The 19136-nt window shown below is 26.8% G+C and overlaps 1 protein-coding gene across 1 annotated transcript in view; it reads right to left on the bottom strand.

Annotated features, from left to right (window-relative positions):
* The window catches only part of LOC101238025 (uncharacterized), a 167948-nt gene that overhangs the window by 97319 nt on the left and 51493 nt on the right, over window positions 1-19136 (bottom strand). Inside the window, exon 10 of the mRNA XM_065804169.1 lies at window positions 6088-7302. Coding sequence (XP_065660241.1) covers window positions 6088-7302 — 1215 coding nt within the window. The remainder of the gene's footprint in view (window positions 1-6087; window positions 7303-19136) is intronic.

Here is a 19136-nt window from a genome sequence, read left to right as displayed (position 1 = left end):
AATATGACGTCTTCAATTAGGTCTTACAAATTTTCTAACTAAAAAAAAATTAGACAATTAAGAATTTTTGGAGCACTTAGGAACAGTTACAGTAAAAAGATGAGACTTACTTAAATGACAAACAACACGAAAAAGAATTTTTTAGATGGCACAAGAGATGCTAGCTCTATAGAGCAGTGCCAATTATAGTATTTATAAAAAAGAGAAATAGAAGCAATATTGCAACAATGTGATAATGGTTGGAGGTTAGCTGCAAGAGCAGGAACAATTATGTTTAGAATGCAATTTTGCACCTTCTCTAAAAAAGAAAGGGTATCATTGGAAGATTGGCTCCAGATATGGCAACAGTATTCCATACAAAGACAGCTTTGAAATTTATAGAGTTATAGAATAGAATCCTGAGTAAGTAAACAGCAAGCACAATGAAAAGAAATACAAGATTTTCTGACCTGAGAATAGCCAGCTTTGGAGTTAAACAAAACCTTTTTACAATGGTTTCTAGCAATAGTAAATAGACGATTTTTTCTGGAGAATTCTAGCTGTACAAACATTCATAACAGGCTTCTTGTTATTCTTTCATTTTTCTCTGTAACAATAAATTATTTTAATTCAAATAAAACAAGTTTTGTAGAGAATTGAATTTGCTACAAACTAGTTAAGATAGCAACCAATAATAATATAAAGTATGTTACATAACTTCGACTTCAAAGTTATTACCCTTCTTGGCCTGGACATTTACCTTCATAAGAATTCACCAATTTGTTGGGTTACTAGGTTTGAATCCACAGACTATTCTTTTACGTGCTTTCCTTTAGCAACACATCACTCTATTGTCTTTCTCTTTGTTTTTGTTTTTTCTCTTTTATTATCTCATTCTTTATCATCAGAAACTCCCTATCATTGTACCTCTTACAACTACCTTAAAGCTGACTGGGACTCTTTCTGTGATTTTCTTCGTGATGAGCCTTGGGTAGAAATCTTTTATCTTTCTGCTGACAAATGTGCTTCTTACATTACTATGTGGATTCATGCCGGGATGGGATCTTTTATTACCTCTCCACGACTCCAAGTCTAGCATCACTCTTCTCCACTGTTTCCCTCACATTGTGCTGCTGCATGTTACTTTCATATCTATCAGCCAAACAATTCTCCAAAAAACAGATGTCTGTTTACTATTGCTAGAAACCATTGTTAAAAAAGGTTTTGTCTAACGCCAACCCCGCTATTCTCAGGTCATGAGATTAGCGGGCCTCTATTGTACGGTTCAGACTTAAACCATACAAGAGTCACCTCACCTAAAGATAAAGCTGAATTGTTTGCTAGAAACTTTTTATCAATAATATATCTTGATTCCACTAGTTGCATTCTACCTGATATAGCAGTCAAACAGGTTGATCCATTGCTTGACATTCTTATTACTCCAGCTTATGATCCATCTCCACCTAAAGTGATTTCCTGCTTAGACTCTTCTAGAGCTTGTGGTCCAGACAACATACCTGTTGTGGTCTTGCAGTATTCTTTGGAGCAGTCATGAAGTCTTGTTTTCCAACATGCTGGTAAGGGGCATCTGTTATCCCTATTTTCAAAAATTCTGGTAAGCGATATGAATCATTTATCTACCGACCCATTAGTCCTCTTCTTATCATAAGCAAGGATTTTGAATCTTTCATTAACACTCACCTTAAATCTAATAACTTTCTGATCATCAATATGGATTTCGATCTTCTCATTCTACAGCTGATTAGCTAACAGTAGTAACAGCTGATTTGCTAACAGCAATAACCAAGGTTTTATCGTGCATTTAGATAGAGGTGGAGAGGTTAAGCTTTCTTCTTACAGTGTCTCTGGTAACATCTTTAAAATTATTGAATCCTTGCTTTCCAATCATAGTATAAAAGTTGTATTCAATAAACAGCACTCTTCTTCATATTCTTTAACTCCAGGGATTTCTTAAGGTTCAATCCTTGGCCATATACTCTTTTTAATTTACATTAACAATTTTTCAGATATTTTCACATCTAAGATGGCATTGTTTGGTGATGACACTACCATTTATTCTTGCCATGATTAGAAGCCTACACTCTCTGATTGCTTAGAGGGGGCCTTTGAGCTTAAAAAGGATCTCACTTGCGACAGCATGGATTTCACAGTGGCTGGTGAACTTTAATTCAGATAAAACTTTATTTTTTTTAGCCAACCTTTATGGCAATAATTAAGATCTTCCAATATTTATAAACGGCAATGTACTCGATGAGTCATCTAACCTTCATCTTCTAGGATTAACTCGTAGACTGCAGCCAGTCTCTAATCATTATCACAACATCGTAATGTTGCTTCTCTTTCTCTTTTTTACAAATACTATAATGGACACTGCTCTAAAGCCCTAGTGTTTCTTGTGCTATCTACTAAAATTCATTCTCCTGTTACTCACCATTCAATTAAGTCTCATTCTTTTTCTGTTCCTAAGTGCTACAAAAACTCTTATTTGTCTAGTTTTTTACCACAAACATCAGTCCTTTGGAATTCGCTTCCTTCATCTTGTTTTCCTGATCCATATAACTTGCAATCTTTTAAGTTGTCTGTCAATCGTTATATTGCTCTACAAACTTTATCTTTTCTTTTCCAGTAACTCCCAACTCTAATAGCGGTTTCTTGTAGTCCGACAAAAACGCCTTCTTTGAGTTTTGCTGCACTAATTTTGGGAAATTTTTCAACCAAGTATTGAAAACCCGCTGATTCAGTTTTACCTAATGCTTTTACAAAGTTTTTCATCAAACCAAGCTTGATGTGAAGCGGTGGCAAAATATTTTGTCTGGATCAATTAGCGGAATACGGTGAATATGCTTACACCGGGTTCATATTCAGTTCTCAACATCTAATCATAATCAGGAGGCGCCAATCACAAGGCGAATGCACTTGGGATAAAAAGACTATTGACATTATTGCAGTAGCACAAGGGTCTATCAATAGTGAAAAACCTAGATAAATTGTTGTTGCGCTTTCGAAAGTGGAATACTTTGACACCAACTGCTAACAAAATCTTTTCTTTCAGTCTTGATGCCAAAAGTTCAGCTTTTTTCTTGGAAAGGGACAAGTCTCTAACCTAATCATTCAGTTCACCTTGTGTGAAAACTTTGGGCTCTTTGCCTTCAATATCTGGATCAAAGTCAACATCAGCCGCATCTTGACGTTTAACATCAACAACGCATTTGTCTTCAACAGAGTCTAATCCATCAGCTGGTGGTACTGGAATGAGCAGGGTGCTGTCATGAGGAACAGACCTCATGGCTGAATCCAAATTCGGGTACACAATTTGGCGCTTGTTTTTCAACAAAAATCCAGCAGTATTAACAGCGCAAAAATAGTAGTCATTGTAATGATCTTTTGGTTCCCTACAAATCATTGGTATAGCAAATCGAAAAGAAGACCTTCGTTTGTTGATCTAATCTCATAATAAGCGGCAACAACTATAACAAGTCACATGTGGTGCCCAAGTTTTATCTTGATCTTCCAAAGGACAACCGAAATACAGCTTGTAAATTTTCGAGATTTCTGAAGTGATTTTCTTTCTCTGCCCTGACAATGTAAATTGCCCACAAATGTAGCAAAAGGCGTCTGGTGAATTTTTGCAATTTCTAGGCAATATATAAGTTAATTTTATTGAAATAATGACCCTGAAAATAAAGAAACAATATATTTCACACTGAAACTATATATCAGTGCAAAAAACACACATACATTATCTCAAAATTCAGACGTGCTGAAGAAAAACTAAACACAGATTTGAAATTAGCATGAAAAACTACATCTAGTAAGCCTAAAATTAAAGCTGGTGCAAATTCATTGTTGACCAGTGTTATTGTTAATAATTTATTTTCAAGTTTTACCATTAAGTTTGCCAATAGTTTTCATATAGAATATATTTTGTTTCTAAAGTAAAAAAATAGAGAATTGTGGTGATATACTTTATTAAAAAAAAAATTTATTTAAGTTTTACTTCTGTCAGGTCAGGTTGTCCTGCTACTGGTAACATGTAACCTAGTGATGAACAAGGTAAACGATTCCACCAAGATATTCAAGTGATGAAAAAGCGTTGCCAAGGATTCTGGGATGAAAGTATGTTAGCTGACTACTGTTGGATGCTTTATCGTAATGAACCAGAAAAAGTCAACAAAAGGAAGTCATATTCACAGAGATTTTAAGTGATTTATATGCTTTAGTCAACAGTCTTTAAACTATTAAATGTGTATAAATGTTTACAAATAAACCCAGTCACAAAGACCTTGACTTATTTGTATAGAAACATAAGTGGTGCTTGAAATGTTGAATGTTTATCAATGTTTATGTATAGGGATAAAGTACAGAATGTCTGAAAATTAAAACTCCAAATATCTCAAGAACTAGATGTGCTGGAAAAAAACTGGAAGCAGATTTGAAATCAGCGCAAAAAAATGGTTTAGAAAAAGCTATTTAGATTCATGGTGCATTCAAAAAGTATTTTTTTGTTGACCAGTGTAATCTAAATAAAATATTTTGTCAAAACTTTTTTTTAATAAAGACTTGTTCTAACATTTTGTTATCTAAAACAAAAATTTGATTTAATGCCCAATTCAAATTTTTAAAATTTTTAGTGACAAGAATAAAAATGAATGAAGAAAATAGGCAAAAAAATAGTTGCAAAAGTAAGTTTATTTAAAATAATTAATTTCTTTAGCACTAAACGTATGCATTATTAGATAAGTTCAAGAATGTACAATTTAATTTAATAAGTTTACTCTTTTTTATCTTTTTATTTATTTTTAATATATTTTTATTTAGTTTTATCTTTTATTATTTATTAATGTAATAAAATTTTATTAAAAAAAAAAATTTTAACAATGAAATAACAAAGACTAATATATTGTCATCTGTCAAGTATTACCTCATACATGTTTTTTTTATGTTTTTTTATGTGCTCATTCACATTATTTGGTAAAAAACCACAAGTGCTGCCAAACTGTAAGTACTGGTAATAGCAGTGTGTTTCAAATAAAAGATATTGCAAAAAATATAATATATATAATGGAATAATCAATAATAATATATAATATATATAATAGAATATTCAAGATTACTATAAAAATCTATAATGGATTATTCAAAATTAATATGACTAATATATAAACAATGAAATAATTAATAAAAATATACAATATATAATGGAATAAGTGAGAGTAATTTAAATATATATAATGGAATAACGAAAATTAATATATAATATATATATATATATATATATATATATATATATATATATATATATATATATAATTGAAAAAACAAGATCAATAAACAATATAAATAATGGAACAATTGAGAATAATATACATATATATATATATATATATATATATATATATATATATATATATATATATATATATATATATATATATATATATATATAGTGGAATAATCAAAAATATATATAATGGAGTAATCTAGATCAAAATACAATGTACATAATGGAATAATCAAAAATAATATATAAATTAATGAAATAATGTGTGTACAAACAATATATTATAAATAAACAACTATTAAATAAAAAATCTTAATTTTATTTTTTACTTGTTTATTTTTTATTTCTTTTTAATTTATTTAAGTTTTTTAAAAATGATTTTTTGTTAAGTGTTTAAAAAAATTATTAATAAAGTAACAAATACAAAACATATCATAGATTAACAGGTATTAACTTATTTTGCACAAATTAATAAAAACAAGGTCTTAAAACATGCATAAATGTGTAACATAAATTTATTTATCTACAAAACTTTTAACACACTAAGCACAGTACAAAATTTCATAAACCTTAGCACACTACAGAATTGCAAAAAGGTAAATGCGACAATGACAAAAATACCAATAATTCCTAACAAAATTATTTGCTTATAATGATACTGTTGTAAAATCTAAAATTGGTCATGGCGGATGCAGGATACAAGAAACTACCAATTAACCATATGCTATATACAATATGAAATATATTTATAGAAAATACATAAATATAAGAAAAATAGCTACATTAAAAGAAGTGCAAAAACCTACTTTAAAGCAATGATTGGTACTTTTCGTGCAACAATAAGGACTTCTTGAACAAAACAGTTAGTCTTGATTAGTTCATTTGAATATATATCTCTTCCAGCACATTTTGTTCCACAAACTTTAACATGATAATTAATTCCTTCTAAAAACTGTTGTGTAGTAAAATTTATTTCAGCGCTGTTTGAAGAAATATCCATCCATGTTTGATTAAAACATGTATCACTAGAATAAGTCAAATTCAAATTTGTAAAATTTCCCATGGCATAACTTGCTTCTAAAAAATCAGAAGCAACTTTACAACTCCAGGTAAAGGTGATATTTTGAATGCCACTGTCCGGATCATCTGGATCTTTACTGGGCATTGCGCTTATTGTAAAGTTTTGAAAATAACTATCATTTCCATTTTGTATTTGATAAGCATAAGGAGCATAAAGACCATTCTGAATGCTCATAGACAATGGTAAAAATGTAACATTTAGGTAAGCGGTATAATCATAGTAATCATCTCCATAGGTATACCGTAAATTTAAATAGTATGTACCAAAATGAAGAGAATTTTTTGAGATTGTGTAAGTTACTTTTTGTTGAGATAGGATCCCGTTTGTTGAACTTATTGCTGAAATAGAACTACTCAGATTCCATTGAAAACTAGAACTTTCAATATTACAAGTCTGTCTAACACTATCAACAATTGCAGTAAAATCATTTGAGACACTTTGGACAACAGTTACTGGATCTAAAATAGTTCCATAATAAAAACTAACATCTGGCACAGAACATTCTTTTACATCAATGTAATTACTAAAACTCAAAGTTTGCAAAGCATTACTGCTATTTACAATAAGATTGTATATATTCTCTTTTTCATATGAATGAATCAATTGAAATGAAACAGGCGAATATTCATTCAGATTCATAACTGATTGATTATAATATGAGTAATTACCATCACCCCAATCTATGGAGTAATTCCTATATGATCCAATATCTTGATATACACTTAATATAAAAGGTTTTTTAAAAGATAATTTAACATATTGTTTTTGATCTACTAGATGAAGTGAAGGAATAGGTATTGTTTTCACTTTTAATGGAGACATTAGGCAAAGAACAGTTACATTTGTGGAATTAGAGTAAGAAGAACGAACTGTTGTATTAAGGTATACTAGAACATTAGTAGCATAAGTAGTGATAGTGTACACATTACATGCAGAATATCTAGGAACAAAAATAATATGAAAAATATTAATATGTGAATATAAAAATCAAACAATACAAGTTTTCTTAATACAAACAATTTATAATAGGAAATTGAATCAGCATTAGCATCATCAGCCTTGTAAAACTATATAAAGTTATTGAACATTAAAAAAACATTTTTAAATTAATGTCTACAGTTGTAACTTATTCATTCAAATGCAGGTGCATTTGAATGAATAAGTTACAAACTAGATTTATAAAAAAACTCAAATCTTAGTTTAAAAACGTTTTTTAAATTGCCACAAAATAGCAAACTTATCTAACTAGATGCTGAATAAGCACTATATCTTACTATATCTAACTAGATGCTGAATCTTTACTGTAGCTGTTTACAAAGCTTTTTAAAAAAATATACAGCATGCTACATTTATTATCATTATAGGATTGTATTACAAGTTTTACACTAAAATTTTTTGTAAATAAAAATATTTTTATTTTCACTTAAGCGCAAAAAACGCTAAACATAGCTTCTCAACACTCTGAATTAAAAACTGGCTGAGAACACAAATGACAGAAAAAAAACAAGTTTGATTGGCTTTAATTAACATGTACAGAGAAATCCCAATAAAAAATAAATAAATAACATAAAACATTTATGCAAACAATAGGTAAAAAATATATAAACTCTTAATCTTTACTATATCTAACTAGATGCTGAATCAGCATTATATCTAATCATATCTAACTAGATGCATCTCTTCAAAAAAAAAAAATTTGAACACAAAACAGTTAAAAATTAAAAATGGAACTCTGCAACATCTAAAAAGTTTTAGCAAAACGGCAAACATTATTAGTCTAAAATAATCACTCATAGCAAGTTTTGTAATTCCCATACTAATACCCATATTAAGTTTTGCACAGAAGAAATAAAATGGAAACTGAATAATTATAACCCTTTAAGTAAGAAAAAATCAAAGAAAGATCTGTGAAGCTTTAAAATTATAAAAATTTAAATGCTCTCATATTATTAATCATCATTATTATAAAAATATAAATGCTCTCATGGCAGAATTTATTAATCATCATTATTTTAAAAATTTAAATGCTCTCATGACAGAATTTATTAATCATCATTATATAAAATTACAAAAAATCTAAAAAAACACAATATGAAAAATTAAAATATGTTTATGGTACATAAACATTTAAAAGTATTCCAAAAAAATTAAAATAATTTTAAATAATAACAAAAAATGATTTTAAAATGTTAAAAGCTTTTTATTTATTAAATTTAAATTTAAAAAATGAAAAGAGGGAATGGCTATACTCTGTATAGCTATCTCTATACACACATTGTTGAAAATGATTTTAAAAAATGGGATTGTTCACCAATATTACAATATGCAAAATAAATCTATAAACAACATGGGATTTGTTCTTAAATCTTTGAATGAGAATGTTAAAACCTTTTCGTTTTCAAAAACTTAATTTTGAATACTTTTTCTTTTTTAATCTATTACCAATATAAGACATTTTGAAATGTTCACATATACTTTGTTTTTTTATTATTTTATGTTCATTATGTTTTTGATTTAAATATTAATTCTTTTAGTTAATAAGAAATTTTTTTCATCAAATGGTTTCAGTGTTTTAAATGCCATCATGGTAACCATGATTATCAACTTTAAAAATGCAAATAATAAAATATTTAATCAAACAAAAGAAAGTCTAAAAGTTTATACTTTTTATTTTCTATTTTAAATTTATAATTTTTATTTATAAATTAAATTTTATATTTTTGAGTGTATTTAATTTATTTTTTTTATTCAGCAAGATAAAGAAAAAAATTCAAAAGTTTTTTTCTTTCATTATTGTTTATGAGTTTAATAATGTCAAGTTAGTAAGTGACCAGGGCAAAAATTTTACATGGGCCAGGGTCAGGATTAATAAAACAAAGCAGGAATATATGTATAATATTATAACTAATATATTTTATCATTTTTTTCTTTGTTTCCATTTCTGCATGGGCTTGTGTAATTTTTTTAGTGTCATTTAGTGTCTCCAAAATACATGATTTTAGGCATCTTTCTTTGTTGACTAAAGCTTTTTATGTTATCTATAATGCACTCTTTCTGAATTTTCCTAATTCCATCTTTTTTTTTCTCAAACAACTTTCTCTCTATATGCTGATACTCAATCATCTGCATCTTTGTGCTCTCAAACCACTTCTCTGAAAATCTTTTATCTAATCTTCATCTTCTCTGTTCTTTTAAAACTTCATCAATATTTATTGCCTATGTTTCACTGGCATATATCATAACACTTAAGACAAATATGTTATGTAACTTTCCTTTAGCTGATAAAAAGAAAATATTTCTTAAAACTTGGCCCAAGCACACTTTACTCCTACTTCTACTTTATGCCTTTTCTGATCCAACAGCTAATTCTAATGTTTTTCTGAAATAACAAAATATAACAACACAGTCTATTTGTATCACTATTTGTTTCAAATCATTTTTTAAATTTCTCTGTATTCAACAAAAGTACATTTCCTACACCTAAAACTAACTTAAAAGTGGCTTGGTTAATACTACACCTCTTGTAAATCCTTTGCTTACAAACTTTACTAATAATAGCATGGCTACTTTTCAGTATTTTCTACTGAAAAGCAGCCATACATATTTCCACATTGTTATCTTTAAAATGTATAACTTTTGTCTAATTTATGTTTATCCTAAACTCTTTGTTTCCATTCCATTTTTCAACACTTAAATCTTAGTATTAATTTAACTTTTTGCCATATTTGAAATAATATGGCAAAAAAACATTAAACTCTTTAGAGAGAGGTTCCATGCTCAGGGCTTAATTCTTTGCTGAACATTGATGCAAAATATTTTATTTTCTAACTATCACTATCTCGATATATTACAGTCTCTTTTATAATTCCTTTACCATTAAACTTTTTTTCAAACTTTGGGTTTTTAGCTACATGTACAATAGCATTGAAAAGTTCTGAAACCCAATAAACACCCCTAAAGCTTTACTAAACACCACCCCTAAAGCCTTATACATCCCTAAAATTTTACATCTACTCACAAGGATTTTTTTTCCATTTAGATTTTCCTCTTTTTCATTAACATTTTGTGTAATAAAAGCTTAAACTTGTGTTTATCTTATCTTATTACCCATATGGCCTTGTGTTGCCATTACCCATCTGGTCTTGTGTTGCCATTACCCATCTTGCCTTCTGATCAAGATACTTTGTAATCAGAAGCAAACTAACTTAACCAACTTAAGCTATGTCAAGATATAAAAAATTAACTTTCTGCTGATTTTTTTTTGTAAGCCTGTCTTATAGATAGTCAATCCAATAGTGTCTAACAACTCTAACAAAATTTAAATAATACTCAGACATAACTCATTTCCAACATGTAATCCTTCGAACCATCTGTACAAGCATATTTATGCACCATTTATGTCATATTTATGCATATTTATGTCACCATATACAGTCTTATTTTTATTATGCAGTGTTTAGTATAAAAATATTAAACATAAGTGTTAAACTACCTGCTCAAAATTCTTAAAACATTCATAAAATATTTAGTTTTTTAATTAAAATTTCTTCAAAACTAGAAATAGTTTGAAAATGAAAGAAGTAATACCTACAAGATACCCAAAAAAGTTCTTTTTAAGGTAGGGGAAGGGTTGATTTTAGATACATGTAGGAATCCAAACCATGTGGTTTTGAAACCATACTACACTGTTAGTGAAACTTTTACTATTTATTTTATACTATTTTTATCAATTTGTTTCTTTTACAAAACGTCCAAGAAAACTTTGTCCTACAAAAAAGCTACAAAAGAAATTAGTGTAAATGTCATGTGCAACTATTTTATTTTATGCAACATTAAACAGGGTGGCCACTAAAATTTGAAAATAAAATTCCTTAACCTTTCCTTAACTTTTCCATGATTTTTCCATGACTCTTCATAAATTTCTGTGATAATTTACTTGGGTAAAACATCCAGTGCTTGTCATGCACTTAGCCATTGTCAATCAGTCACTAAAAAACATGAAGACCAAACACTATTTGCTACACTCTTACGAAAATTGGTTCTTTATTGGTTATCTAGAAAATCGATCGGTTTCACAGAAAACCCAAAAGTTTTATGGCATGTCCAAAAAATTATTTGGTTTTTCGCAAGAGAAACGAAAATAAATTGGTTTTTTAACAATTCAAATTTGAAAAAGTATCGGTTTTTAAAAAAATTAACGCTTAAATTTTTTTTATTTTGGTTTTCCAGATATTCATCTATCATTTTTATATTTGATTGGTTGTTAACTTAAAGTCTCCATATTAGATTTAAACAGGCGCGCAGCTTCATTTCTGTTATTTCTTCGTTAGTTATAGAATTGCAGAAGAGTTCTGTATTCTATATTTAATTTTACTCTAAGACAAGTCGTTCGATTGTTTTATTAAACTAATGACATCAAATATCTTTTTACCTGTAAGCATTTTTAATTTTTATATAAATATCTCCATCGTTTTCGTTTTCAAAATAATTGCTTAGCAATATATCATAATATGCTTTCAACGTTTCAAAAAAAAAAAAATCTGAAAGAAATTAAACTATTTTAGTGTTTGACGATATAGCCAACATATATATAAATACATGTATATATATATATATATATATATATATATATATATATATATATATATATATATATATATATATATATATTATGTATGTATATTTATATATATGTTGATTATTATTTAGCTGACTAAAACGCTATTAAGAGAAACGCTTTTCTTACAAGTATATTATGTTAGGAAAATTTGTTTCAGAACTACTTGAAATAGAATTTAGAAACTTAAGAAAAGTATCTATAGACAAAATTTTTAGGTGTTCTTCGTAACCAAAAAAGTCTCTTTTTTACTTTAATATGTATTTTGAAACTATGATTTGCTTAACGAATATGAAATTTAGGCCAGTATTTTATTTTTTTAAACTTAGGTCAATATATTATCTTTTGAAATTTAGTGGATTAAAAAGTCCTTTTGACAATACTGTTCAATGGTTTTTCTTTAATTTGATTAAAGATAAAGTTTGTTTGACTTCCATCTTCAATACTTTTATGCTTTAATGCATTACTTAATTGAAATTAAATATTATCATCACAATATACTTTTCTATATTAATTTATAAAAAACCACTTAAAACTTTCTACACAAAAATTAAACAAATAACTATGTTGTTTTAAACAAAGAACGACCATCGACCATGTATATATATATATATATATATATATATATATATATATATATATATATATATATATATATATATATATACATATATATATATATATATATACATATATATATATATACATATATATATATATATACATATATATATATATATTTATATATACATGCATACATATATATATATATACATATATATATATATATACATATATATATATACATATATATATACATATATTTATATATATATATATATATATATATATATATATATATATATATATATATATATACATATATATATATATATATATATATATATATATATATATATATATATATATATATATATATATATATATATATATATATATATATATATATATATATATATATATTTAAAACAAAAATTGCATATATTATATAAGTATAAAAATTGAAATTAAAAGTTAGATTAAAGTTTAGTTTTTTAACTATTTTTAGGCAAACATTAAACAATGGGATTCATTGGATTGTTGTAGTTGGTTAAATTATATTGGGCTAACTAAATATAAAGAGGCTTTTAAAGGTATTCTATAATTTCTTGATATCATATTTTGCAACATGGAAAATACATTTTTTTGCTCTATTTGCCACCATTCAACCATAAACCTCTCTAAGTTGCTGAGACATTTAACGGTTTACCACAGTCATGATTTTAACTTTAATGTAGAATGCTGTTATACAAATTGCAAAAAAACATTTTATAACATAAATAGCTTTCGTAAACATGTCAACCGTTTTCATAAGAACTATGGTTTAAAATAAAAAGATAATGAATATAGCAAGTCTGCAGTTGATAAAGCAGAATTAATTTTTAGTTGTGACACTTCTAAAGTAGTAGTTGAGAGTCACTCTCTTTAAAGATTGTGTCTGAATTAAAATATTGTGTTGGATTAATGATGAGAGAAAAACATGTAGTTTCCAGCCAATTTCACATGGAATTTGTATCTGATTTTAAAGAGCTGTTTCAAACCTTTTTGACATCATACAACGATTTCATCGAGAAGTGCTTACCAATGCCAATAGATGCTACACTTAAATGTATTTTAGATTGACCTTCTGTGTGGTGTCTTTTCTCATTTTATGAGTGAATATCAACTTGTTAAATTTTGTAAAAATACTCTTTCTATGGTTTAGCCGATAGAAATTAGAATTATTGATTCTAATAACAAAGGTCATAAATTTCATTATATAAGTTTGAAGCGTAATCTTGAAAAAATACTTCCAAATGAAGAGGTTTTCAATGACTTTGGTAATTATTTAAATGAAATAGCAATTCCAGACACCAATAAAGACAATCTAAGTGATTTCCATGATGGAGAGATTTTTAAAAAACATCCTTTATTTTCTATTGACTTAACTGTAATTCGTATTCATTTGTTCATAGATGAGTTTGAATCTATTAATCCTCTAGGTTCCAAAAGAGGCAAGCGCAAAATTATTGGTATTTATTACACTATCGGAAATTTGCATCAACGCTATCGCTCTCTAATGTCTTAAGTTCATTTAGCTGCATTGGTTCGTTCTAATATTCTTAAGAAAACGTCTTATTCTGAAATTATGAAGCCATTATTTGATGAACTTACAGATTTGAGCAACAATGGAATTAGTTTTAAAAATAACAATGTTACTCAATCAATTAAAGTTTGTCTTGCAACAGTTTCAGCTGACAACTTAGCAGCTCATTCACTAGCAGGTTTTCGCTGTTGTTTTAGTTCGGGTAGGATTTGTAGAACCTGTACGGTTCATTTTAAAACAATGAAGCTAAAAGAATATCGCACTGACTGTTATTTAAGAACAGATGATAACTACAATCAACAGTTAAATGCAATAAATAAATTTCTTGTTAACAAATCTGTTTATGGAATAAACCAATCATGCTGCTTGGATAACCTACCATTTTTTAAAGTTTTGGAAAGTTTTCCTCCTGACATCCACCATGATTTCTTAGAAGGAATAGTTCCTATGGTTTTGAAACTAGTTATCCGAAAAATTGATATCGTATAACGTTATTTCTCTTTAACAGCTTAATTTTGAAATATGTAATTTTTCATTTGGATTTAATGATAAAAAAAGTAAACCAATGCCTCTAAGTGCATCAGTTTTGTTTGACAAGGGTTGTTTAATTGGAAAAGCATCTGAATTGTGGTGTTTTTTTAGAAGCCTGCCAATTATAATATTTGGCTATATATCCAGTTTTAATGATGATTGCCCTGCCTACTGGTTGGTATATCTTGAACTAAGAAATATAGCTGATATCATATTTTTACCAATTATTAAAAGATATTCTCTAGGATATTTAGCTCATATGATTGCATCATTTGTTAATTCTTTTGTGGATATATGGACAAAAAATTTTATTCCTAAAATGCACTACATGGTGCATTATTCCAGACAAATTGAACTTTTTGGACCTTTGTGACATTTATGGTGCATGCGATTTGAAGCCAAGCACAACTACTTTAAGTGTCTTTCTAGTGTTGTTTCTAATTTTAAAAACATCACTTATACATTGTCAAAGCGCCATAAATGCGCCAGTGTTGTGAATTAAATTCTGTTGATTTTATTAGAATTGAGCAACATAATCAAAGAAATGGTATTATTATATCATTACCTTCATTACCTAAAGGTCTTCAAATAGAACTTACACATAACTTTTTGCTTGATCAAAACACTTAAATGTGGAAAGTGACAAATGTTTCAGTGAATCATTGTTTCTACCAAACTAGTGACTTTATTGTTTTTAACATTCTAGATGATGGTACTCCTATTTTTATGTCACTCAAGTATATCCTTAAAATTAATGGTTTATGGTTCTTGTGTGGTAAACCGTGTTCTTGTGAAAAATTTCTTTTTTATTCACATGCCTATAATTTGATTGAAATATCGTCTTGGGTTGTTATTCTTTCTGGACATGAAGTATCGCATGAACTCTTGGATCATTTAATGTCTGATGGACAACTTTTAGTTATTTTACGTAGTTTAGCAATAAAATAATAAATATACATTTGTATGCCTTTCAGTTGTTAGTTTACCTGATTAAAACTCAACAAAATTTATTTTTAGATTTTCACTGATTTCAATTAAAAGTGTTTTATCTGATTTTCATATAATATAAATTGGTTTATACAAGATTTGGTACAATATAACACAATATAATACAATACAAACACATTGTGCTAATTCTTGATCTATTTTATGATAAAAATATAGCATAGCAGAAATATAAAAATGTACCTTGATACATACTTAGTGATGTTAAACATATTAAATGTTAAACATTTATTCATATTTTTCAAACCTTTCATTTCAATTTGAACATGGTGAACATTCATTCAGTAAGGTTTTTTTTATTATAATATAATATTGTTATACAGGAGAAGATATTGATGGTTTGGTTATCAACGATATAGACAGTTTCATGTTAAAGGAACTTATTCCTCCAATTAAAGACAGAATCGTTTTTAAGAAAGAATTAGCATCAAAGAACGTTATATGTGTAAGATCTTCATCACCTACATTTAACTCTTGTAATGTAAGTTTTACAATGTCACCTGTTTGTGACATTGATGAGGCACCAACCATTTCTAAACCTTAGTAAGTTATGTTTTTTTGTAAACATTAATAACTTTGTTTATTTTCCCTTAAATGTTATCTTATTTAAAATGTTATATTATTAAACAAAAAAATAATTAAATTGAGCCAAGATTTTGTGTGTGCACACACAGGTTGTATAACATAAAAAGTTTGTGCATAATTGAAGACTTTGGTGCCAAAAGTACTAAAGTCACAAAAAAAAAGTTGAGAGAAAACATATTGTAATCGTTTTTTTGGATAGTCTTTTTGTTTTTAAAATTTAAATTTATGAACAAAATCAATAAATAAAAATCATTAAATATAATATTTAAATAACTAATAAATGAATCATAATTTAATTAAATTTTTATCAATTTAAAAAAAAAAAAAGAACATAAAACAATATTGATTGAAATATATTTTCTTTCAACTTTTTTTGTGTGACTTATTTTTGTGGCTTATTTTGTGTGACTTCTTTCAACTTTTTTTGTGTGACCGCAATGTTCATGATATAAGCAATAATTATCCCATTTAACGCAAATCCTGAAATAACAAATTTCATTTGTTATATTACTTTTATAAAGAAATATCCTTTAAATAAACATAAATTATATATAAAATACATAACAAAATTTAAATTATAATAAAACTAAATAAGACTATTAGTTGGATTTTTTTTTCTTTCATGGCGTGGGAAAATCAAGATTAATATTTCTGTGTTAATTCAATTTTTTTTAGTCCGCGCTATTATTTATACTGCTCTGGGGTACCTCTTCCCAAATTTTGTCAAGAATTGCCCCTGCAATGTTAGGGTGTTGCAATGTTAATGTTTTTCTTTATTTAGCGGCTTTGTGATGTCATTTTCTTTGTTTTATTTATAGCTTTTTGCAGCAGCAAGAGCTATTACAAATAAAGAAATTGACAATAACTACTTGTTATTATTGGGTAGAATGAAGGAGGGAATAAAGAAGTTGATAGATTTAAAAAAACCTTTGTTAGCTAGATGGAAAACATTGTGCAATGAGGTACTGGATGAAATTAGTGATGGTAATAATTGTTAATTTAATATTAAAATTATTTAATTGTTATTCAAACTTTGTAAACTATTTTTCTATTTTTAGCAACAATGAAAAAACCTTCATGCATTAATTCTTCCAAGCATTTTTTGTGACGAAGAAACACTTTTATTCACTATGACGCTAGTAAGTTTTGTTGATCAGTATATTCATTTAAATGAATGTATATCATTATCATCTCAATTGTTTTAATATTTATTTATTTGAAAAAAAAAAAATTGATAGAAAAAATTCAGATCACTTTTTATTATTTAAAAACTCAAACAATTAAAGTCAACTTTTTTATTTCATATACATTTTAATATTTTTAACATTTTTTTAATTCTAATTATTTGCATATATATATATATATATATATATATATATATATATATATATATATATATATATATATATATATATATATATATATATATATATATAATTAAATAAAGTTAACTAATGCAATTTTCAATATTTGTTAATATTATGCTTCTCTTTATTAGGATCCAATCTATCCTACCCCAGCTTTGAAAATCGAGGGAGATGCTAAAAATCCAACACGAATAAGTCTTGTAGTTGACAGGGTGACAATAAGCAATTCTGTTCCTGATATAACTTGTGGCTTGGGTCTTGTCATCTGTTCATATTATATTTTTGATATCGCATATCCAAAGAAACTCCAAAAAACCTTGTCTTTTCTAGAACAATATGTTTTCGAACGAAGTAGTAAACTTCCTGGCAACATTCAAAACATTGCTAGTTGTATGAACTTGTAATATAAATTATAAACTCAATAATATACTAATGTTATTAATTTGTTTCAAAACCTTTTTTTAAATCAAGTTTATTTATTGAACTTGCTTACAAACTTTTAGTTGTTTTTATAGATAATTTTTTTCTTTTTCAAATGATATAGTAGCATATTAATATGTTCCATAGTTCATAAATTTTCTATATAGAATACGATTTATATATAACACCATTTATTTATATAATGTATATAAATACGTATCAAAAATATATATAAATATGGTAATAAATTAATAAACTTTAGTTTTTGTATTAAATTGTAATCTCTGGCCAAATATTCTGCAAAACATAACTCATGAAGTTAAGTTTTGTAAAATAATCATTAATGCAAAAATTGCGTTTCGTGTTAAGCATTTTGACATAAAATATTACTTTTATTGTTATTGCCGAAAAACCAATTTTTGGTTTTATGGCTTGTCCCAATAAACGAACCAATTTTGATTATCCAGAAAACCTAATAGCGTTGGTTTTCTAGAAAACCAACTTAGTTTGATTATCTGGATATTCAAATTGGTTTTTCAGAAAACCAAAATAATTTGATTTTCTGTAAAACCAGAATAAATTGGTTTTCTAGATATTCAAATTTGGTTCGTTTATTGGGACAAGCCGTAAAACCAAATTTAGTTTTTTAAAAAACCGATTTTCGTAAGAGTGTAGGAAGTTCCAAAATCATGTCTGAGAAAACTCAGATGTTTGGATTATAATTGACAAAAATTTGACAATTGTAACTTTAAAAATAAAGGCACAAGATCTTTTTAGAAATCAAGTAGCAAGGACAAGAGCTCATGGAGAGCATTAAGTATTTTACCTCATCTCTAATAAGATTTCTATTGTTCAGAAAAGGAAAAAACTACTCTTTTTAACATTTTGCAAATAAATATTTATATTTTGCAAAAAATGTTCAAAACTTTAAAAAATAAATAATAAACTTAATCTTTATTTAAGATCAATTTATGAACAAATATATAACAGCTATATCCACATATTAAACAAATATAATAAAATGGCTAACATTACTTTACTTTGAACAAATCGGGTTGTTGAATAAGAAATAATTACTATTTAAAATAAAGATATTTTTTTTT

The sequence above is a fragment of the Hydra vulgaris genome, chromosome 08, assembly GCF_038396675.1.
Source record: "Hydra vulgaris chromosome 08, alternate assembly HydraT2T_AEP".
Classification (NCBI taxonomy): Eukaryota; Metazoa; Cnidaria; class Hydrozoa; order Anthoathecata; family Hydridae; genus Hydra; species Hydra vulgaris.
Note: the sequence above shows the minus strand (reverse complement) of the source record. Positions and strands in the feature narration are given on the sequence as shown.